The 23,314-nt window shown below is 42.5% G+C and overlaps 1 protein-coding gene across 1 annotated transcript in view; it reads left to right on the top strand.

Moving 5' to 3' along the window:
• The window catches only part of SFMBT2 (Scm like with four mbt domains 2), a 116,513-nt gene that overhangs the window by 50,682 nt on the left and 42,517 nt on the right, over window positions 1-23,314 (top strand). Inside the window, 4 exon segments of the mRNA XM_030479799.1 lie at window positions 1,771-2,017; window positions 8,341-8,438; window positions 19,861-19,962; window positions 20,582-20,729. Coding sequence (XP_030335659.1) covers window positions 1,771-2,017; window positions 8,341-8,438; window positions 19,861-19,962; window positions 20,582-20,729 — 595 coding nt within the window.

Below are 23,314 nucleotides of genomic sequence, written 5' to 3'. Positions count from 1 at the left end.
GTGGTACTTCTGTTTATTTATTTTTCCATGCTAGCCATGCATATAGAGAGTTCTTGCATGGTAAATGTTAATATTTCATTCAAGCCAATTATTAATCTTAGCTATTCAGTTCTCAGGGGTAAATGACAAACCTATTGGCTTAAAATTTAGCACACAAATCAGAGAAGCAATATGCGCTTTTATACAGCCAGGGATTTATTATAAGAAGTTAAATCATTACACCATCATTTCCTATTAAAGAATGTTTTGTTGCCATGAAGCAGTTGTATGAGAGGAGAAAAACCATTAAAGCAGATTTCTATTATATTATTAAATTCTGACACCATGTTTTGCCATGAAATAATATTTGAAGGGATTATACAGGTACTTGTAGCTTACACTGTAGAGAAGTGGTTTATAATGCAAATATATTGTTCTGAGAAATATCTATTAATCATAGAGCTGCTTACAACTATACACACGATAAGGTTTTAAGTAATTTTAAGTACATTTTTTACCAAATTCTCACTGTGTTGTTGCATTTTTGGATTAACAGTTGCATTTCAAGATTTTGAGTGCTTTCAAAATTCAACAAGAAAGAGAACTTGTTTAACAAATAAGGCGTCTCTTCTTTTTCTACCCACCCCTAAAAAGAACCATCCTGGACTGACTCTGATTTAGAGAATTAATATTTAAGAATATACTATGAAAGGTTTATATCGTTTAATTAACTAGAAATGGGACAAACACACAGGAAAAGAAAATCATAGAATCATAGAATAGTTAGGGTTGAAAATCTGTGGTTTTAACGTATTCTGCCTGTGCTTAGCATCTCCTTTGGGGACCAATGCTCTCAACTCTTGGGGTGTTCTTTATTCCTGCTCTTGAAGCCCTGGAATGAAGAAATTGCATAAGAATTGGAACTTGTATATAAGAAGAAAACTAACCATTACGTTAGTGGAGAAAAGCTCGACAGCACAGAGATGCTCACAGTCGCAAAATAAAAACACTGAGCCCCAAAGGTATCGTTCTGCAAAGCATCTCATGGTTTTTTAATGCCTGTGGTTGGCAGCTTTGCAGGTGTAAAGTTAAGCACATGTGTAAATGGTTGCAAAACTGAGATCACAGAAAATGCTATGTGCAAGCAAATAACATCAGTCACTGGGACTTCTTGGGCATGGTGGCTTGACCCAACAAACCCTGGGTGCCTGGGACTTTGATCGCAAGACCATTTGAGGTGGTGGGAACCTGCCATTGGCTTTGGGCTTTGGAGTAAGCACCATGGACTCTTGTCTGCTGGGAATAATTTGCCCTGCATGCCAGTAGGAATGAGGTAAAGCCTTTGATGGGAAACATCAGCAAATAGAGGGCAATTTCAGGGTCATGCCCAAAGAAGTTGCCTTTTAGGTAAACGCCAGTGTCCAGTCCTGCAATTGGTTCTTGTAGCTGCAATCAATGAGAATTTGGTTTGAAATCCTCCAATATAACTGGGCTTTGGGTTGTTCAGGAGCATCCTGAAGTGGATGTGCCTTATGAGCTGTTCCACCTTTTATTATTCTTTTTTTGTTGTTGTTGATGATGTCGGTTGAGAAATTAGCACAACTGTTGTTTTCTGTTTTACTTCTGAATTTGCACTTGGAAGACATTGGGTAAAATAGAAGAAGAACAGACTGTTTGCTGATCGCTTGGATGATGGTGTGAAAAACAAAAATAATCTTCTGCTGTCATCTGTTTCCTTGAGAAGTCTTCAAATAAAGTTTAAAATAAGGAGTTTTGCTTCTATTCAAACAGCCTCTGCGAGGAAAAAACCCTGTAGACCTCATTACAGTTGATTCCTTAATAGAGCTGCAGGATTCCCAGAATCCCTTTCAGTACTGGATAGTTAGTGTGGTTGAAAATGTTGGAGGAAGATTACGCCTTCGCTATGTGGGATTGGAGGAGACTGAATCCTATGACCAGTGGTTGTTTTACTTGGATTGCAGACTTCGACCAGTCGGTTGGTGTCAAGAGAATAAATACAGAATGGACCCACCTGCAGGTAAAGAGCCTCCTAAAAATACTACCTCTTTATGGCTTTTACTGATGTTTTGAGATACTTGTGCAACCCATTTCTTCTTCTCCAGCATTCACATTGCTTTGACAGTAGTTTCTAGCTAGAACACCGATGGCATGTGAAAGCCATCTAAGTTGGGTTCAAAGTAAGTCAGGTAAACTCTATTATATATTTAATAAATTCTGTTTAGCTTAGCTTATTCCTGTAAGGAAGCTGTGTCCAATAAAAGCAGTTTTGTGCAGTTTTTCACCAAGAAGCAGAGCTGATGGGCATAGTCCAAGGATGTGCCTGCTTCCCCAGCCCTTTTCAGTGGCATCTTAGTGGCCAGGTCTTTCTGGCCATCCTGGTTGAGGCCTCACTGGGAGCCAGTCTTTTGCTGTCCAAATCAAGTCCTAGGTGACACCTCTCAGCATATACTACGCTCCTTTTGCTTTACCTTCAACCAAAGACCTCTTCCACTTTTGTCTTTCCATGGCTACACACGTTTCTCTTGAGTAGCAGTAGACATCCATGAATTTTCCCATGGCTGGAGAAGGCATTTAGGAACGCTCATAGTCCCTCTAACACAAGCCTTTCATATTCTGCTGTAACACTGCTACACATCTGCCAAGTGAGACCTGTCAGAAAGTATGGTAAGGGTGCTGGGTTGGTCTGCCTGTCCATGTCAGCCTACCCATTGAAGAGTTCTGGGGTGTCTGTTAGTCTACAGAAGCTGAGGAAATACTCCTTTGAGTAAGGGTAGATGGGGTCTTTCAGATTTAAAAGGTCACAGAATTTGTCTTGCATTTTCTCCAAGGGAGTGAAGTCTTTGCAATATGTCAGACCAGATTCAACATCAGGAGATTGCAATTTGGAGAAGCAGCTCTCTAGAGCTGAGTTTAGTGTTTGAACTACCTTGGATGGAGAGAAATAGGGACTGCAGCTAAGCCAGCCTGGGGACATAAATTGGAAGTCACAAATCCAGGGGTAGGAGAAGTTCAAGGGATAGGAGGCAGGTAGAAGAGTCAGGCACAAGCAGGCTGGACCAGGAGGCTGGGCAGGAGCAGAGTCTTCTGGAATCAGACTCCAGAGGGACTGGGTTTGGCAGGGCAAGAATGATGCCCAGGCTGGGTGTAGGGGAAGACTAAGCATTGCTAGGGTTTAGCAAGCAGGAGATACTGGCTAGGAACCACAGCACACAGTTTCAAGCAGGGCTGCTTGAAACCTCCTGGAGAAATGCTTGCAGAGGCATTCACTGGAAGGTTCTGGGGCTGGCTTTGGAGATATTCTTCCATCCAGGCTATATCCCATTACAGTGGGGGATGACTGGGATGGTGATTTTTCTCCACCACCCAATAATATTGGTCAAAACTTTGTGAAAATTTTTGGGCAGTTGGGTTTCTCTCTACCAAGGGAGTTTGGCTCTGTATTGGTCTGACTCGAGTTGGCTGAGTTGGTTGTCGAGTTGGTTGTCAAGTTGGTTGACTTGATTTATCTTGGAGTTAGGGGTCTGGTTAAACATGACAGCTTCAACTGTTGCATGCATGGTCTTCTTTGGGGCAGAAAATGTGCAGCATCTGTATTTTTCATAAAGCTGTGGCTTGTATTTGAGGCAACGAAGCTGTTGGCCAAGTCCTATGGAGCATGGTCCCCATTTGCACCTCCAAACTGGACTACAGTTTCCATTGAGAAATAAGGTGCTTCCTTGTTTAATGTGCAGGCCCAGCAGACCTATTCCACCTTTTCCTGTGTAGGTGAACAATTTTCCAATGTGCTTCATTTTCCTTGTGCTGTGGGTGAGTTTTTTCCATGAGTGTCAAATGATAGCAGAAAGGTAGCCCTCCTTTGGGTAGATGTTTCTGATGTGGCTTCTGTCCATCTCACCTGATTCAGAGAGGTTACCCCGATGCACGCAGTTGTGTTCACAGGTCTGTCTGGGTCTTGGATCTAACTTGGGGTCTTGAATGCTTTTTGGAAGCGTGTGTTTTTCTTCACTGATCAGTAGGAATCAATGTTCCCCATCACTTCTAAATTAGATGCGAATGCTGGAGAGCATGAATATCACTCACTCTGTTACTTTACAAAGTATTTGTGTTACAGAGAAACACTTTTTCATTGACTGTCTGTGAACCCTCCTGGCCTGTATAGGTTTGGTGAATCAATACAGAAATGGCCCAAATGAGATTTGCGCTCCCTCTTTGTTTATTTCATTCTCTCTCTACTCTTTCCTCCTTTTATCCAGTTGTGCTTCTTTCTCTATGGATTCTCTAAACTTGCTATTGGACACTATATTTGCTGAAGTTGTTTATGTTTTTTCTCTCCTTGATTTAACTGCTTTTAAAATTTCTTTCTCTTAGAATCATAGAGTCATAGAATGGTTTGGGTTGGAAGGGACCTTAAAGCTCATCTAGTTCCAATCCCATGGGCAGGGACACCTTCCACTAGAGCTGGTTGCTCCAAGCCCCTGTGTCCAACCTGGCCTTGAACACTGCCAGGGATGAAGAAATCATTGTTCTTATCTGTTTTCGTCTGATATCTGTTTCCTCTCCTCGACATTTCTCTGGTCACTTTTAAATGCACATTGTTATTAATGAATTCAATGCCCACATCTTCTTTCTGACTTCCATTGACTTAAATAAGTGGTCATTCCTTTACATCTCCTAAAGTTGCATCTCATAGGAGTTTGCTAAGAAACAACCCTTTGGTTTTGAACCCTTCCATTTTCTCACAAGTCCTCTCCTGGACACTGCCCCCAAGGATCTTTCTTTGATCCTCCCTTCTGGTCTGCCCAGTTATCAGGCTCTGCATTCCAGGGAGTAGCCAGTCAGAAATGGAAATCTGATGAGGCAGGAATGTTGGTTGGAGTTTCCGCAGTTTGCAGAAATGCAGTTTTTGGATGCAGGAGTGCTGGTTGTTCCACTTCTGACATAGGGGACTATATCAGCCATTTGATGTCCATGTTCACAATGTCATCATGTTAATAAAGCACAATGGATAAATAAAGCATATGAGACATTAACCCAGAAGAAGAAGAGGGAAAGTGGCTGATCTCATGGGATGTGTTTCAAATTAGAGTCTGCAAAAGAAATCTTTGAGGAATCAGGCAGGAATGTTGTCAGGATGAGATGCTGGCAGCAGAGAGCTGTAAAGAAACTCAGGGGTGAAACTGCTAAACCACAAATTGTCAAAGGATTCAATTTCCTAAGGACCCTGGGCCAGGAGAGTGTGCCAGGGACACATCCTTGCTTGCTTACATGCTTCCTAGTCACTTCTGTGATATATAGGATTATACTAGAAAGACATTTATTGTGTGAAAGACCTAGTATGGACCTTCTTAGGAAAGAGAGTCAGTGGGAAGTATGTTGGTTTTTTACACATCAGGGATTAGATTCACCTGCCATAGTGCAAGCATATTAAAAAACAGTTCAGCATGAGCTATTACTGTCTCTTCATGGTTGCAGGATGCCTAAGACATGTCTAACGTAGTTCAGATGAAATGACATCTTCATAAGCCTGTTTTTTCCACTTGTGGGTTGAAACTGATGAACACACACCTGGTTGTTTTGAACATCTGAAGCCAGTTAAGGCAACTCCTTGATTAGTAACAGGAACAGCCTCAGACTGTATATCACAAGTATTATGAATCTCCTCTGAAGAGATGCTGAGGACAAGCAGCTCCTCCCAGATCAGGCTGCATGTTCAACTGCTGTCAAATGAGGATGTTCAGTTACACATCAGTTCAGCAGGTTGTGGCAGTGCTTTGCCTACTCTTGACTTGGATGTTGCATATGAACCTTCAGCTTATTTAATTCCTTCTATGTCTGGGCTGTGATTTTTCTGTGTTGATCCACCTCTGTGACTTGCAAGGATGGGTTTCACCTTGCATAGCAGTTTGAGGTCAGTTTGCATATCAGATGCAGAGCATCTCATATAAAGGAGATCTCACAGATCCAAATGTCTGCAGTATTTTGGATGGAGAGGTCTCTTTTCTAAAGCCATCACCATTCTAGCACCCACTTGATGTACAGGAATGTGCAAGAGGGTCCTTAGGAAGTAGCATCCTGACTGTCTTCAGATAACAACTTTCAGGTACTTAGTGTGTCTTGTGAGCCCTTTTAATTGAGGAAAAGGGCTCATAGCTTTTTTTTCCCTCAGATGTATATTTGAATCCAGTAATCCACTTTTCTAGTGCAAATTGACACAGGCTGCTTGACACCGAGCCACTGATGGTCTTGCCTCGACTGTTATGCAGGAAGAGATCATCTCCTTTTATGTTACTTGCTATTTAAAGACAAATTGGCAGTCATTTTAATTGCTCACTCCTTGTTAACCTAAATAGAAATTGACACAGTTCACTTTGTTCAATTACCTGCAAGCCTATCACTTAAAGTGCTTTATGCTCTTTTAACCATGCGATTTAGTGTCCGTATACTCTCCTGCGTGAGCTGCCACTAATTAAATGTGTGTATGATATTGCTTGCTGGTTATTGAAACCATTGGAGTTATCTTTATCTCTTTGTTGACACTGCCCAAAGAAACTGCTGCTTGTTGTCACTGATATGGGACAAAGCCACCAAAAATGCCACTTTCTTCTTCTTTCCTGTGCATCCCTGCCATCACAGCAGAAAACAAGGGTCTGTTTTCAGCTTGCTCTCCCCAGGGAGCAGGGGAGCATCCAGCAGCATTCCCAAAACTCAGACTTTTTGTTAGTTGAAACAATAGTCTGGCTGCCGCTTTTGGGGCAAAATCATATTCTATTGACTGTTTCCCTGTTTGGCATCATTTAAACCAAAAAGGAAGCAACAAGGTGGGTTGTTTCCTTCCCTGCACTTGGAACTGATCAGAGCTCCTGCAAGTAAGGGAGAACTGGAGCAACAAAGCTGTAAAATAATGAACAATTAAGTAAAGAGTGCACTTCTTAACACTTGTGACTGCTGCCCGTGCTGTAAACAAAGACTTGAAATGTATATTCCCATTAATAACCAGACAGTTAAGGAATTAAAAGTGAAAGGTTAATGTTTCCCTTTAAGTGTGTTTAAATTCGTATGCATATCCTTGCTGTCTGTTCTGGAGTAGCGAGGTTTGATATAGTGGAAGTATAAATATATCCACTTCCAACGAGTGATCCTGCAAATCCTATTTTGATAAGGTCTTAAATCTGTTGAAATCAGAGCATAAAATTCTCTTGTACTATCGGTGCTAGGTGAAAACAGTGCTTGCCAATTCCTTTTTTTTTAATACATATGTTTTATTTCCTCCTTCAGAATTGTAAGATACAGCAGTAAATCTTTGCTAGCTAGTAAATATATGTGGTTATTAGATGTACAGAATTGAAATGCAAATTGTGCTGAACTGAACTGTGATATAAGTGTGTGAAGCCAAACTGACAAAAGCAAAGCTTCACACTGTTCACTCCCTATCAAGGTTCAAGTTTATTATGGAGCAAATGTTCATTTCCATTTTAATAATTGTTGCAATCTATCTACCTATCTTGTCTCTTTAAGACCTTCATATGAATAACTTGTTATGTGCAGGATAACAATATGTTTTCTGGGGCAGAAGTAAATTCAATATAATGTTCTTCATCATAATATTGTTTCCTACATTGTTTCCTTTGATGATTCATAGGCATTTCGCTGCACTGAACCATAAAAGGCTTGCTAATATAATGATTTAATAATATTAAGCCTATTTAAAGAAACTCACTGAAAGCAATGTGAATCTGCACAAAGATGTTGCCTAGAAGTATAATGATGAAAATTCATAAGTGTGAGTCTTTGAACTGATGCTCTGCTTTGAGGGTGGTACTAACAAATGGGTCTGGATAGAAATGTTCCTTCCCACACCTACCATCACCCATCTCAATCCCCCCCCAACCCTGCAATATAATAAGAAAAGATTTTCCAGTGAACAGAAGCCTTGATAAAGGTATTTCTGGTTTTGTTCAAATATAACTAGTATTGGCTGAAGACCTGAGGCTCCTCAAACTGGAAAACATCAGGTATTTTGAGAATTGAAAATCAAAGGAGAGTTTTTGTTATTTTCAAGTAATAAGATAGTATGGTTCTTGTTTCTTCAGCAGAAGATGAAGGATGTGCCTTTTTCTGGGTTTTACTCCAGGATATAAAACACAATCTCCCTTAAATGTGCCCCTGCTAGTTGCTTTTGTGTTGAATTTATCCATGCTGTACAGCTTGGAATATACACACTATTCATTTCACTTGTACTATCCATTTTTATGACACAGAACCTTAAGTCTTTCAAAAATGTTTGATTCCCAAACAGTCACCTCTTGGTTTTGTTGTGTTTTGTTGTTGTCATTGTTTTAGATATCTATTCTCTGAAGACAATATCTGAGTGGAAATGCGCTCTGGAAAAATCCCTTAATGATGCAGCAAATTTCCCTCTTCCAATGGAAGTGTTCAAGGTAAAAGATACACATTTTTCCTTCACTTTTACAAAACCCACAATGAGTAAATATCACGCAGGTTTTTGTGGCTTATGTTAAACTTTTGCAGGAAGTGCCATTGCTCTTAAATGTAACCATGAAAGGTCACAAGTGAGATGTTTGTGTAAAATGCAGTTTTATGTGTGGACTTTCCATGCTCAGAACTGATTTCTTGCAGTCAGTGTTTTCTAGGGGCTGGGGATGATGAGCACTGATTGCTCCAACATCATTTTCTATGTGTCTTACTCTGTTAGAGCTGTGCAAAGGCATTATATTCAACAGTGAAATTGTAAAGCTACAAATATGAAAGTTGCCGTATTTCTATGGACAGATTTCTGTGACCCTTGCACTTAAATTTTCATATGATCACAAGCCACAAGGCAGAGAAACTTCCTTCAGGGATCTGTAATGGAAGTGGGAGATAATTTTGTCGTGTTCCCCTCTCTCTTTTTTTTTTCCTTCTCACTCTGGTTTTTAATAGTTAGAGATGTGCTTCAGCCCTGAGGCACCAGATTTAATTTCCCATCCAGATATGCACTGCTATTAATCATGAAGACTCCAGATAATTCTCATTTCTAGCTGTGCCTGTCTGATTTCTAACTAACAGTTACATCCTCGCTGTGATGGGCAGCACTGCTGTGGGTGCGAGAAGATGCTTGGGGAGGTGTGTTGAAGTGCAGCAGTGCCACGCTGTCTCTGGTGTTACCTCTGGCTTGGGGACCTGAGGGACCACAGTGCCATCCCCACCACCATTCCTGGCTCATCCAGCCTGGGGAGCCTCTGGGTTCCTTCCCTGCCCTTCAGTAGTATTGCACTGGAACATCCCAAAACATAGTTGGACTTGATGATCTTAAAGGTCTTTTCCAACCTAAATGGTTTTGTCATCCTATAACTGGAAGAAGGCACTCATGGTGTCCCATCCTGGCATGCCACAAAACCCTGGTGCCACCTTCACCCTTTCTGCAGGGACATGCCAACAGCTTCCCTTGAGGAACCCAGGCTCCTCAACTAGCTGAGATGCACTTGAATTAGCAACATTAATTTGGGAACGCATTAATTTGCTAATGGCCCAGTCAGCAGCTCGTTTGCTTGCAATGCAAAAGCTATGCGGGGTTGGGAGAAGTGGGAAGATGTGTGCATTGGCTTTCAGCATGAATGTGGGTTTGAGCAGCCTTGTGTTGTGATGGGAGTGGTGCACAGAGTTTTGACTCTCTGCCATGTATTTCATACAACACATCTATCTGCCAACTCTATTAAAGTTTGCATTTGCAAAAGTTTCGAGATCAAAACTGCATTGTGTGGGGCAGGGATTAAATCACAATAGGGAATGCCTAATGTGTAAATTTTATTGCTGTCTATATGAAAGAGTGAAGAATGTTTCTGATGAGGCTCATAAAACATCCTTCTTTTTTTAAGGTTTATGACTAACAGCTGTTCTGCTGCCTCTTCTCAGCATGACAGACTTATACCCACTTATTTTAATTATTGCATGAGGGTCATAAATTAAATTCAGCAAATCCCAGTTGCTGTACCATGCGGTTGGAGCTTGCAAACATGTTCCTCTTAGAAGACAATGCAAAACATTGGGATGCTTGAATGGCCCAAGAGGAGAGTTACTTTGGGGCCAAATGTGACAGGATTAGGTCAATAGGACTTCATTATTTGTAGCGTGAAAGCTGAGCACAAGGTGAGCTGAATTCGGTGTCTGGTGTTACCTAAGCCTCTGGTTCTGGTGCTGGGAAGGCAGAAGGCTGAATAAATTATTTGTGTGTGGACATCACTTTGTTCTGCCCATTTAGGGTGAATCAACCCTATCTTATGCCTCTTGATTGAAGAGAAAAAGACGAGAGCTTGTCCATGCCTGTGAGCATGTCTTCCTCTGGTAGTGGCTTAAACATGAATTACAGAAAGGCTTTAGGAGACTATATGAGAGTACAGTTGTCTGATCTACAAGATAAGCCAGTATTTATGTGTGGGACCTTCAAGGAGAATCCCAGGTCTCAGCAAAAAGTGTTGAATCCAAAGGCATCATTTTATAATTTTTCTCTCTTTTTTTTTTTTTTAATAATTTTTAGTAATTTTTGTTGTTTTTTTGCAAACCCAGCACAGAAGTAATGTCTCTACATGGTGCCTGGGGCTCTGTGCTACTGTAACTGTCATGTGTTAGATGAGATGTAAAACACAGGGTTTGACAGCTGGCAACTGTTAAAGATTTTCCAGAAAGCTGGAAATGTTTACTTTGTCGGGCATGGTAAACTGCACACCGAGCAGTTATAATCTGCATTTTTCCTGTTTCCTACAGAAATCCATGACTGAGTAGCTAGTGAGAATGTGCACTTGCTCTATGGACATGAGCAGTCCCTAGGGTGAGCACCTACACGTTCAGCTGGATTATGACTTAAATTGCTGTTGTCCTTTGAGGTGTACATGACTGGGCAGTGTCACTAATGTGCCATCAAAGTGGTCCCAGCTAATGGTCCCAGCACCTACACGTTCAGCTGGATTATGACTTAAATTGCTGTTGTCCTTTGAGGTGTACATGACTGGACAGTGTCACTAATGTGCCATCAAAGTGGTCCCAGCTAATGGTCCTGAGAAAGCAGATCTGCAGTTGTAGTGCGAGAAGTGGCTCCTCTTACGGGTCTATCAGCCTATTGTTGGTGTTAGTGATGATGCTCTTTGGTTTTGGTGTAATAGGGTTGGGTTTTGCCTGAGATCCTAAGACACGGATTTGAGCCTGAGTTATCAACACAAAGATGAACTTGTGTGTTGTGGTCTTTGGCAGCAGATCTAAAAATCCTTTGCAGAAGTGCCTTGATCCCTTCTTGTCATCCAAGGAGAGGCTCCAGCTACCAAACCACACGAGCTGGTTGCAAAAAATCAGGGGGAAGGCTGAAAACAGGATCTTGGTTTTATTCTGGTCCTATTTTACAGTTGGCCGTATGTTGAAAGTAAAATGCCTTAGGATCTTTTGAGAAGGAATGTGATGTTCAACTGCCAGAAAACGCTGCTATTATATAGCTACTAAACATAGTGTTTTGCAAACTGCACATCCTGGAATAAGTTTTTTCTTCACAAAAGCTTTTTGCGACACACCTGCTATTTTGTCAACCTGTTCTGTCCAGAAAACATTTTGAGCCTTAAAGAAAACAAAATGCAGCCAGGATTTTCAAGTGTGTTTGAATGGTTTAGGAGCACAAAACCTTCTGAAAGGCCACAACCCAAGAAGATGTGTCCTTTGCTGTTTCTGCTCTGATTTCAGGATGCTGTAGGGATCCCCCATGCTTGGTACTGGTCATGAATGGCTTAGGCTTCAGAGGACACCTGAAAAAATAGCCAGAGCTGAATAAAGATGTTCAAACTATTACTGGGGCCTGATTTCAAGTTAAGTGTGACAATTTCAGTGGTTTGCTTCAGCGATGGTACTTTCTAAGCCTTGCATCAGGAAACCAGACTCCAAACAGCACATTTGAGCCCTGATATTTATGAATCGGTGCATTTTTTTTGGAGTTAAAGCCCTGTAGCTTGTGTAAGGTGACTGCCAGACACAGATCATGGAATCAGAGACTGGTTTGGGTTGGAAGGAATCTTAAAGCTCATCCAGTTCCAACCCCCTGCCACAGGCAGGGACACTTCACACTAGACCAGGTTGCTTAAAGCCCAGATCATGGGATTTAGTTTCTCAGAGGGGTAGATAATGTCCCTGGGACTTTCTCTGATACCCCATTATGCTTCCCCTAGTCTCTTGTGCCACATCTGTGGGTCCCATGCAGATGTCATGGATCCTCAGGTGTCTTTCAGCTCACCGTAGACACCTCTGTTTGGGCAACTAAATCCTGGCCAGGATTTGGGGATGCTCACAGTCTCTCTGTAGATGTTGCGTATGGGCATGCTATCCCAAATTCCCTCCAATTGCTATAGAGTCGGTCCTGATGACTAGTTTGGATGGAGCTGTCACCAGCCACATCCCTAACCCAAACTCTGATAAACAGCTTGAAGAGCACAGATGCTTAGGAGGGAGAGGTGTTATCTAAGATAGGTAGAAATTCCTGATTATAGCCTTTGGACCCATTCCTCTTGTCTCTGGTCCTCCTTTCCTAAAGTTGTCATTGTTTTTGTCCAGCTCAAAATAGTTCTTTCTCTGGCAAAATAAAACTCTGTACTATGCCCAGCCCAATGTGCCCGTTTCTAACTGGAACTTCTGGATGTTTCCTGTAATAAGTAACAGTATTAATTAATGTTAAAATTAATGACATGGAAGGAATCTCTCGGGACATATTTCTCCTAAGGAGAGTGGTGGAGAGATCACACAGGCGAGATCTGCCCCCCAAAGTGCAGGACAGAGTGGTAGTTCTAATTCTACACTCAAAAGTATGAAGACAAATATTTAACAGGACTCCTTCCCCTCCTCTAAAATGTAATTTTCTCATCAGATTAATTGTGCAAAGAGTAAGATGGACTATTTTTTTTTAAAGGAGGACAATGGCTCTCAAAATTTAATAAACCCTTTGGGTGTTTTAGGGTGTTTTCTTCCATTATTTGGTATTCTGGAGGAGCTTAAGCTAGAGAAACCCAAGGGTTCCTTTCTGCTCAGAGAAAATCCTGACCTGGCTATATGAATAGACTTGAAGTCCAACAGGGTTTTTTCTGTCTTCAGCCCCCCTACTAGATGGGCACATGCTGATGCAGTAGCTTAAAACCAACATGCTTTTGGTTTCACTTGGAAGCCAAATCCCAACATAAGCAATCGCTGGCCCCTTCATGCACTGATGGCTTGGCTGGCCCTTGCTCTGCATGCTGTGCTTTAATAACCTGTGAGTAGCCATGTTGTTCACAGGCTGCCAGATTATTTATACTCCATCTGTTCTTCCCCGTCCGTAGCACTTGCCAGCCCATCTCCCTGACTGCTATTTGCCTGGCTGGGAGAAATGCGTGGCATCCTGATCCCCCTGTTGTTTGGCTGCCTTTTGACCCACTCCTATCTCAGCTTGTTAAAGCCGTTTATCTTTATAAGACCATCATTAGGAGTATACCACAAAGGTCTTTCAGATGTAAAGAGCCTTCATGGCTCTTGGGAGCAAGGACGTCCCTGATATCAAAGGTGCCACTCAGGTGAGATGGAATCTGGTGGTACGTCTGTGGACCACTCAAGTAGGTGTTTCCACCTGTGTATTTTCCTTTCCACTTGACTTTCCCACCTATGAAATAGGACCTGTGCAGAATGGTTGAGTTTGGAAGGGACCACTGGAGTCATGTAGTCCAACCACCCTGCTCAAACAGGATCACCTAGAGCACATTGCTCAGGATTGTGCCCAGGCAGCTCTTGAGTATCTCCAGGGCAGGACACTCCACAACCTCTCCAGGCAACCTATTCCAGTGCTCAGACACTTTCCTCATGTTCAGGTGGAACTTCCTGTGGTTTAGTTTGTGCCCGTTGCCTTTTGTCCTGTCACTGTGCACCAACGAGAAGAGTCTGGCCTCCTCCTCTTGACACCCTCCCTTCAGGTACTTATGTACATTGATCAGATCTCCTGTGAGCCTTGTCTTCTTTAGGCTCAACAGACCCAGCTCCCTCAGCCTTTCCTGGTAGGAGAGATGCTCCAGACACTTAATGATTCTAGTAGCCCTTGACTACTAACCAGGATTCATTAGTGAATGCCTGTGCAGTGGTGTGGCAGTCCTGAATGCTGTAAGACATTAAGAAACCCAACCCAACCCCCCCTAAAAAACCCAAGTGGATGCATATCTGTCTCTTTCACCTCTGCTGCCCGTGCTTCCACTGCCCAAGCGAATCCAAGCAGGCGCTGTGTAGGAGGGGATCTTTGCTCTAATGCCATCTGCGTCGGGCCAAGCCATACGGAGAAGGTGTATTTGGATTTAGACCGGCTACTCTGCAATGTTGCTGTTTCTATGGCAACTATATTTTATTCAACAAGAGGAGCTTAGAATCTGTAGGGCTAAATTCAATCCTAGGCAGAAGCATCTGCAGTTTGTAAGGGGCTCTTCAGTAGGTGCAGTTCATAACTGGCTCTCGTGCTCATTACTTCAGGGCCACAGTATCTCTAAAGCCTCCCTTCCAGCACCTTTTCCTTTACTTCCCACCCCATATCGCTACATTTTGCTCTTCTGCACTTGTCAAACTAAGGGACAATTGGCTCATGTTGTGTCTTATGGGGGGATTTCTGTCTCCTGAATGTATGTGCCTTCAGGGAAAATTGCTCCATGTTTAGCCAAGGAAGTTGAATCACAAACAAGACTGATTCATCTGCAAGTAATGCAGAGGATTGCATTTGAGAGGGTTTATTTATTTATTTATTTATTTATTTATTTATGCTCAATTAAAAAACCAATGCCAGATTCCTGTAGAGGCAGTTTAACCACTGCTATTACTGTGTTTGTGACTGGTTACCACACATGAGCTTTGTGATTAAAATTAGGCTATTAGAAACAGCCAGTTTCTTGGGAGAATTAGAGAAAACACTGGGGGGAAGCGATCTCTTTGAAAACAAAAACTGAATCAAATAATATGTTTCCAATCATACCAGATGGGGCCCATTTCTTCTGTGTCTTTTGGTAGGGTAAACCGGGAGAGATGTGACTGAAGGCAATAGCGTTTCACACTGTTACAGTTGGTGAGGATTAAAGGAGGCTCAGTTCAATCATTTATTAAGTGCTCAGTGTTTCTCATAAGCCTCTCGACTTTGCAACTTTTCAGCATTCAGACTTAGTCCTGAATTTTGCACGGAGTTGCAGTCTTATAATTGGTATGAATCTGACTATCCTGGACAAAAAGACCCCTGACTTTTAGAGTATTTGGAAATCAGAGTTCACATTAGAGCCTTTTCCTCTTATCTGTACTTGTGTAAGCTGCTGGGTTTAAAGTGAGACGACTCCAATGTTCTGTCTTGAGCAGAATGGGCTTAAAATGAGCTTTTCACAATCTGAAGGTGATGCCCTTCCTTGGGTTTGTGGACACAGCTAGAGCTACCAGCCCATAGTACAGCTTCCCTAAATGTCACGGGCAAAAGCAGCTTAGCCAAGTCACCCTGCTCTATCTGCATTACCCACTGCACTGTAAAATTACCTGAGCTCCGCTCTTGTGACATGGACAAATCTGAATTTATTTACACTTAAATGACCTTTGTTGAGTAGAAATACTTAGAAGCCAGATTTAGCAAGATATTTAGGTACCAGAAAGTACAAATGACTATCATGATTTTAAAGTACATCTTTTGAGCCCAAGACCTAAAGCCAATACTTAGCGACCTTATTATTAGGACTTAAGCATGTCACCCACACAGGTACTTCCCTAAAGCCTATCTGCATCCTTAAAGAGTCTGAATACTGTTGTAAATCTGTTTGTGGATCTCTTTTGGAGTGAAATTTAGGCTCCCAAGTCACCTGAAACCTGCATAATTTTTGAAAGCTGCGTTGCTAGTGGCTTGTTAGCTGTGAAGGAGAAAATCAAGTGGCTCCCTCAGTACCTAAAGAAGAAGGGTTGGGAAATAGGAGCCTGGTTTTCCTCCCAGCACTATTGCTGACTTGTTATTTGACCTTCAGCTTTCAGCCCTGTAGGTGATGCTGGATGCAGTGAGCTGTTGCAAAGCCCATCAGTGTTTTTGCAGAAGGGTCGCCATATGAAGATAGAGACAACGATGCAGATGCATAGCAAAGCGGGACTCTTTCAGGTGGCCTGGAGGGTCACAGCCTGTGCACACTGGCGTATTTACAAATGCATACTGCTCTAAAACTATGTGTGTGGGGCTGGGTTTAATTGCTTCTTGTGGTTTGTAGTGAGAGCTGCAACAGCCGTGGCTTTTGCCAATGGGTTTGGGCTGCAAGTAATGGACAGTCAGTGGAAGGTTATACACTTTTCCATTCATTCCTCATGAGTGTTGTTGCAGGCTGCGATCCATCATGTTAGAGGTTGTGACCCTCTGAATGACCAACTGCAGTGCTCGTACCAAGTTAATTCATTGTGCTTTCTGTGGCATGATTACTTGGCTGTAAGGGACTCTTCTGCATCCTTGATTGTCAATCCAGCTTACTTGACTGCTCTTCAGAAGTCAGAGAGTATTTCCATCACCCACCCAGGGCTTATGAACCGCAGGACAGGCAATCTGCTGGTGTAAATCCTTGTGGTCAGTGGGGCTGCTCCTGGGAAGCATTGATTGCCAGTAGCAGCAAAGCTTCACCATGCACGAGGCTATAAAATGCTCCAACTGGTCAAAAATACTCTGCCTATTCATCTCCATTTCAATGAAAATTGAAACTCACTTGGGGATGTTGGTAGAAAGTAATGGCTAGTGACACCCTCTTAGGTGGCTTTGAATGCCATGAAATAGTGGCAAAAGATTGGATTCTGTCACCCATAATCACTTCAGGCGTCTCTTTTGCTTGGCTGCGGAGCCTGGCGGGGACTAGTGGAAAGTCTCGCCCCTCCAGTCCTCTTCTTGTAGCTGCTTTTATTAAACAGACGCCTTCCCTGTCAATGTGAATAAAGGGAGGAGAGAGCAGTTCATTATTCAGTGTATCACTTTGAGTCTAATACTAATTAAAAGCTTTGCCATCACTTCTGTGGAGCCTATTCTTAGAAATTATGTAAATTAATTGGACTTTTGAAGAGGAGCATATGCCAAATCCCAAGTAATTCCCTGCTGGCCAAGGCAACTCCAGCACTGGAATCGGTGAATACTATCAGGATCTTCTTTTCCTTTTGTGGCTGCAAATATCTAAGGCTGCTTTGGTAAATTTTGATGCTTCTCTTTAGCAAATATAAGAGAGAGATCAAAAATCCAGATTCTGACTGTTTGCCAGAGAGGTATGGTACAAAAGCTGTTTCTCCATGAAAGCTTTTCCATCTCAAAAATGACATTTAACACAGACAAGCTTTTTACTTCCACAGCACCTCTCCAAACAAATGTACATTCCTGCTTCAAAGAGGATTTTGACCCTCAAAAGGGAGATGTACCTGAGATCCCATGAACTCCCCTTGCGAGTTCACTCTTGCTGTTCATTTAATGGGGAAGATATTTACACGCTATGCTGAATGAGAAGGGAGACTTGATCCTAAGGTACATAGTGCGTGGAGAAAAGTGGATATGCTCTTGAAGTAAAATAGCTTTAAATGTTATTAGCTTTCTTTTTTTCTCAACCTGTTTATTTTTTTCCTTTGAAAAAGGCCAAAACAAATAGAAGGAGATGAACCAAAGAAATTGATTCAAGTAAAAATGAGAAGCAGTATGGTTTGGTCTAGGTGTGTTTTGGTCTTAGTCAATAAATCACTTCAAAAGTTGATGAAACTACTTGCATGTTTAAAGATAAACATGATTAAGTACTTTGGTGGATCTTGGGTTATACTGGAACTTTTCGATGGGAAGATGCTGCAGTGTAAGCTTGCTTCCAGATGTACTTTTTGCAAAGCTGCCTTTTTTTACCACCTCACCCTAAGGATTAGGAGACACTAGGTTTGGATCTTCATGCAGGAGGAGGCAGACCTCCAGCACAGATACTTCTTGCCTTTGGAAATTTGAAGTTCAGAGCTGGTGACGTTTGAATGTTGCAGACATCATCTTTTCCCAAGATGACAATTTTGATAACCTGTCCGTCCAATGCATCCCTGGTACTAGGCAACCTCTATGTACAAGGAGCCGCATTCTCTTCCCTGGTTCAGACTTCTACTCAGTGAAACTGTGCAAAGCTGCTAGAAATGGGTCTCCTGTCTCTTTGGGGCTTTAGTGGTATGGAAGTGACTGCCAGCAAGCACAAGTATGGCTGATCGTTATGCTACACTGAGGGATGCTCAGACTCCTGAATGTCTGATCCTTCCTCAGCCATTACTTCATTGGGCTCTAGGCCATTTTCACTCAATCATCTTCCTCAGTTTCCCCATCAGTTTATGCTCATGCTGTGAGACTAAATCCATTCTGATTTTTCTTCACTGCTTTTTGGTTCTCACAGAAAAGGCTCCGTAACACTGCAGATTGGTAAGAGGAAAATAACGGTTCATTTAATCGTGGTTGGAGCTTGTAAAAAGCCTTATCTCTATTGGCACCAGGGGTGTAAGATCCCAAAATAGAAGTTGTTAAGTCTACAAGTGAAGACAGTTCTTGGGAAAAGAAAGCACAATGACATACAACTTTGGATCAATAGAAAATCACTTTAGAACAAGAATACAACATGTAGCAATGAATGTAGATGGGAATGATATTGCTAACCACATAGTAGAGAGCAAGCTTTCCGCATGCATTTTGGAGTCGTCTGTGTGTGTTAAATATAACATCATCTCTTTTTATGCTTGTATTGGCTAATGCACAGATGGTTTAGAAATACTGCAGGACATTTTTATTGAATGAACACAAAGTATGATAATTGCTCTGGAATTAGGATGCCAACTTGTATGCCTCTTAGACGGGGGTCACGAGGGATGGAGTGATTTGATAGGTGTTAAATACCAAACTGGTTGCAAATCAGGGAATTAAAACTCAGTTACTTCTGTGTTTCGGGTCTGTATCCTGCTGCCATCGCAAAGCTGTGGGGTGAAGCCCTCTTTGTGCAGTCTTCTGGGTACAGCCAGGTTGAAAGTATTGTGATGGGCATGTACTTGAACACAGCTGCATGTTTTCTCACCAACATGTTCTCTCATTGCCCACATTTTGGGTCCGGGTTCATTGTCTGGGCTTTAGTCCACCTTTAGTCTTCTGGCTGGAGAGAAGACCTTTCCATCTTGCTGCACATGGAAACTAGCTCAGGTCCTTGTTTTGGTGCCCTGCAGGAGCTGGACATCCATCAGGGTACATCAGGGCCACCCTGAGCTGTTTGCATCCATGTTGTGCATTACCCAGGGGGACGTCAGATATTAGGAATATGTTCTTCCCTATGGGGGTGCTGAGGCACTGGCATACATTGCCCAGAGAAGCTGTGGCTGACCCATCCCTGGCAGTGTTCAAGGCCAGGTTGGACACAGGGGCTTGGAGCAACTGCTCTAGTGGAAGGTGTCCCTTCCCATGGCAGGGGGTTGGAACTGGATGAGCTTTAAGGTCCTTTCCAACCCAAACCATTCTATGGTTTCCCAGACAGGTCCTGAATTTGGTGAGCATGATCTTGTTGACCAAGTTTAGGTTAGACACTGTTGATGAGATGGATGCACATTGTGCTTTAAATGTGGTGGGCTTGGTCCTGCAGATCTGTCCTCTAGGAGTGAGGCTGTTCCCTCTCTGTAGCTGGGTTGGCATGAAATGAACACAGGACCAGGAGCTGCCAGTTAGGGGTCAATCTGCTAATCAGCTAAGTGACAAAATCCACATGGATGCATTTCACATAGGTTTTCAAATGTGTTGGCCTCTTCTTGGTGGATGGCACTGGCATACCATGCGCTTCTCTTCCCCATCTCTTCCTGCAGGACCATGCTGATTTGCGGAACCACTTCTTCACTGTGGGGATGAAGCTGGAGGCAGTGAATATAAGGGAGCCATTTCATATCTGTCCTGCATCAGTGACCAAGGTGAGCTCCTGGAAAGGAGGATGAAAACAGCCTTTCCACTTTAGGAAAACTCAAGAGAGTTTTCAAGAGACTTAATTGTCTGGAGGACACATTAATATGTTCAAAATCCATGGATGTTCTTAAGTAATGAATTGATTCTTTTCTATAATCATCACCAGCTGACTTAGATCCAGTGGGGGTAAGCATGTCCATCCACCACTTCCATGCAAAAAAGGATCCCTCTTTTATCCCTGTCTCTCCTCCATGCATATGTATTTTGTGTGAACATCTGGGAAACCTTTAGAAATAAAACAGCTGGATGGAGGCAGTAGCTGGGTGTTTGATCCACACTCTCAAGTGCAAGAGAGAGGAAGGCTGTGGGCTCTTCAGGATTGTCTCCAGTTATGGGAATACTCAGTGACTCTGAACAGCAGCACTTTCCCTTGCCTCAGTTTACCCATGTCTAAAACTCAGGCTTTGATTTCTTTGGTAGAAACACTTTGATGGAAAGTGCTAGGTTAGAGTGGGTTATTTTCCTGAATGGTTTGATTCCAGGGCCTGGCTGTTACAGCTCTCCACATTCCCTAAAGTTGCAGAGAATTTAACTTCTGATGGTGTTTTCTTGTTTTTCACCCCTTAGGTTTTTAACAATCATTATTTGCAAGTGACCATTGATGACTTGAGACCTGAACCCAGCAAAATCTCAATGCTTTGCCATGCAGATTCCTTAGGGATCTTGCCAATACAGTGGTGCCTTAAAAACGGAGTCAATCTCACACCTCCCAAGGGTTTGTATTCCTTCTTAGTGATTTCCTCTGAAGAAAGCTTGCTTGTTGTTATTGCCTTTAAAACCATGATGTGTTCATTGCAGACCATCACCCTAAGTATCTCAAACTAGAGTAACTCTCTTGAGTCACTGCGACTGTTCTAGCTCATACCAGCCCGTGAACACCTCTGCAAACAAGTCCTGCGAAATGCTTCGTAGTGATGCTTTGTGTGTGTAAGAGCAAAAGGAGCATTAAAAATCATATCACACTAGAGGCAAACCAGGCATCTCCCTGAAATTTCTCAACCCTTACCTTCCAAAAAACCACCAAACACTAAGTTTTGTACATGTAGATTTGTCCTAATTTTGGAAAAAACATGCTGCTGCCAAACCCAGGAAAGTGAAGGGTTATTCCCTACCAGATTCAGAGTCCTCTTATATGCATCCAGAGTGTCTCTTCAGCACTTGTGATTTGAAATTCCCAGCAAAGTCCTGGAGTCCTGTGTGTGCAGCTGCATACGGTGCATCCATGATTACCCTGTTGCTTTTACTGAAATAAATGTGCTGTCTGGATGCTTTAACTCCCTCCTGCTTGAATCCAAGTGTAATGATAATGCCTGTGTAACTGCTCACTGTTACTGGCCAGAAAAGTTGCTGAAAATGAAAGTAAATGGAATAGTTTGGTTTTGCCACCCCAAATTCACATGCAGCTTCCCCCAGGCCACCTAATTAACTAAAATAGAACATAGAATCATGGAATGGTTTGGGTTGGAAAGGACCTTAAGATCATCCAGTTCCAACCCCCTGCCATGGGCAGGGACGTCTCACACTAGACCATATGGCCCAAGGCTCTGTCCAACCTGGCCTTGAACACAGGCCAGACATTTCTCTGCACAGGGTCGTGGCCTAATATTACCCAATCCATGCTGATACAAAGCCTGTCTGAGATCGTGTTTTGTGGGTCAAATGCATGTGAACTCTCCTTTAGATGCCAGCATTTTTAGATGTGGCTGTAGCATCCATCATATGGATATTGCTCAACTTGGCCAACAAACTCTAAGGGATAAATAGTTATCTGGTGTGATGCCTGGTGATTGGGGTCCACTTGGGCTCCTGAGAAAGCGTAGAAAGTCTCCCCTCATTCACCTGATGAAATAACTTTGTTTTCTGCTGTCAGATCAGAAATCTTGGGGGGAAGCTATTAAAAAGGCATAAAGCAAGAGGCAGATAGATACATGCGGTATACTGCTGTATTTCTTATACTGTGTAAGAAGGCTGTGTGCCCAAACTGCATTTTAGCACCTTTGGTGTCAAAACCCTCTTCCATTGGCAGACACGCTCTTTGAGTCACTAAAGTGTAATCAGATGTTAGAATTGCTTATTTTTTTTAGAAAACAGCAACAAAAAACCACAAACCACCAAAAAATGAAAGCAGAGGGAAAGCAAAAAGCATCTGAGCTCGCATTGAGGTAATCAGTCTTCTCTGAGCAGAATAATACCAGCTTTGGATAAAGAAATAACCAGGACTGATACGAGAGGGCTGCAATGCTGTGGGAGTACAGAAGGCTGTGGTGTGAGCTGGCTGCTGATGAGCAGGTCTGCAGAAGGAGGAGGAAATCCCATTTCCACCTAAATCACTGGGCAGCTGTACGTGGGTGCCCAGAATTGCCCCTTCTCACACCAGATTTCACCAGGCTTCTGCTTCCCCAGGACTCAACACATTCCCAACCAACATCACCTGTAACAGAGAATATGTTGACAATACTTAGTGTTTCCCAAATGGCTCTCCCTGGTGAAAGGCAGGAAGTTCCCATGGAGCAAAAGATGGTAATGGAAGAAGTCCTTTTTCTTTGGAAGGATTTCATTGCTGTATTCTTTGATTCATTTGGCTTTGGTTCATTTATGGTTGACAAGGAAGTTTTCAGATTTTAAAATAAACTGATTTGATTTCATCAGAACAGTGTGCCAGGTTGGGGTATTTGGGTTCAAAGTCCTTTATTTGTCTGATATCCTATTCTCTTGCCTTTTTTTTTTGCCTATCAGGCCTTTGTTGAAGCAAACATTTACTAGATGAGTCATGAACAGGAGGTGCAAACATTTGCTACCAGAAATAGAGAGCAGTATTTTCCTGTACAGTGCCAAAAATGAATACCCATTTACTGCTGCTGTATAAACACTGAACAAGCACTGTTTATATTTATTAGAGCTGGATTTATAGACTGCTTCCCTTTAAAGTAACAGCCATTGTTCCTTTTTATGAGCTATTAAGAGGGGGAAAAACATATTGGTGGCACTCCTAGCTGTAAGGCTAACCGAGGAAATGCCACTTCCAAAACCTCCAGTATATTCGTGTTGCTATATTTGCTTCTGATTAGACCACTGGGCTTTTCCATGCTGAGAGCAAACACAATGAGGTATGACATGATTGAGGAGCACAGTTGAGTCATACAAAGTTTTGAACATTATTACTTGAGCTGAGCACTAAAGGATAACAGTATGTGAATATCATGTGCTAGTGGAGGTGTTGGGCACATAGTACACCCGTGCTAAGGGAGGCAGCTTATATTGTGATGCTGCATGAAAAGGCCATATACAGGTCCAGACTTG

This window comes from Strigops habroptila, chromosome 3 (assembly GCF_004027225.2).
Source record: "Strigops habroptila isolate Jane chromosome 3, bStrHab1.2.pri, whole genome shotgun sequence".
Taxonomy (NCBI): domain Eukaryota; kingdom Metazoa; phylum Chordata; class Aves; order Psittaciformes; family Psittacidae; genus Strigops; species Strigops habroptila.
Note: the sequence above shows the minus strand (reverse complement) of the source record. Positions and strands in the feature narration are given on the sequence as shown.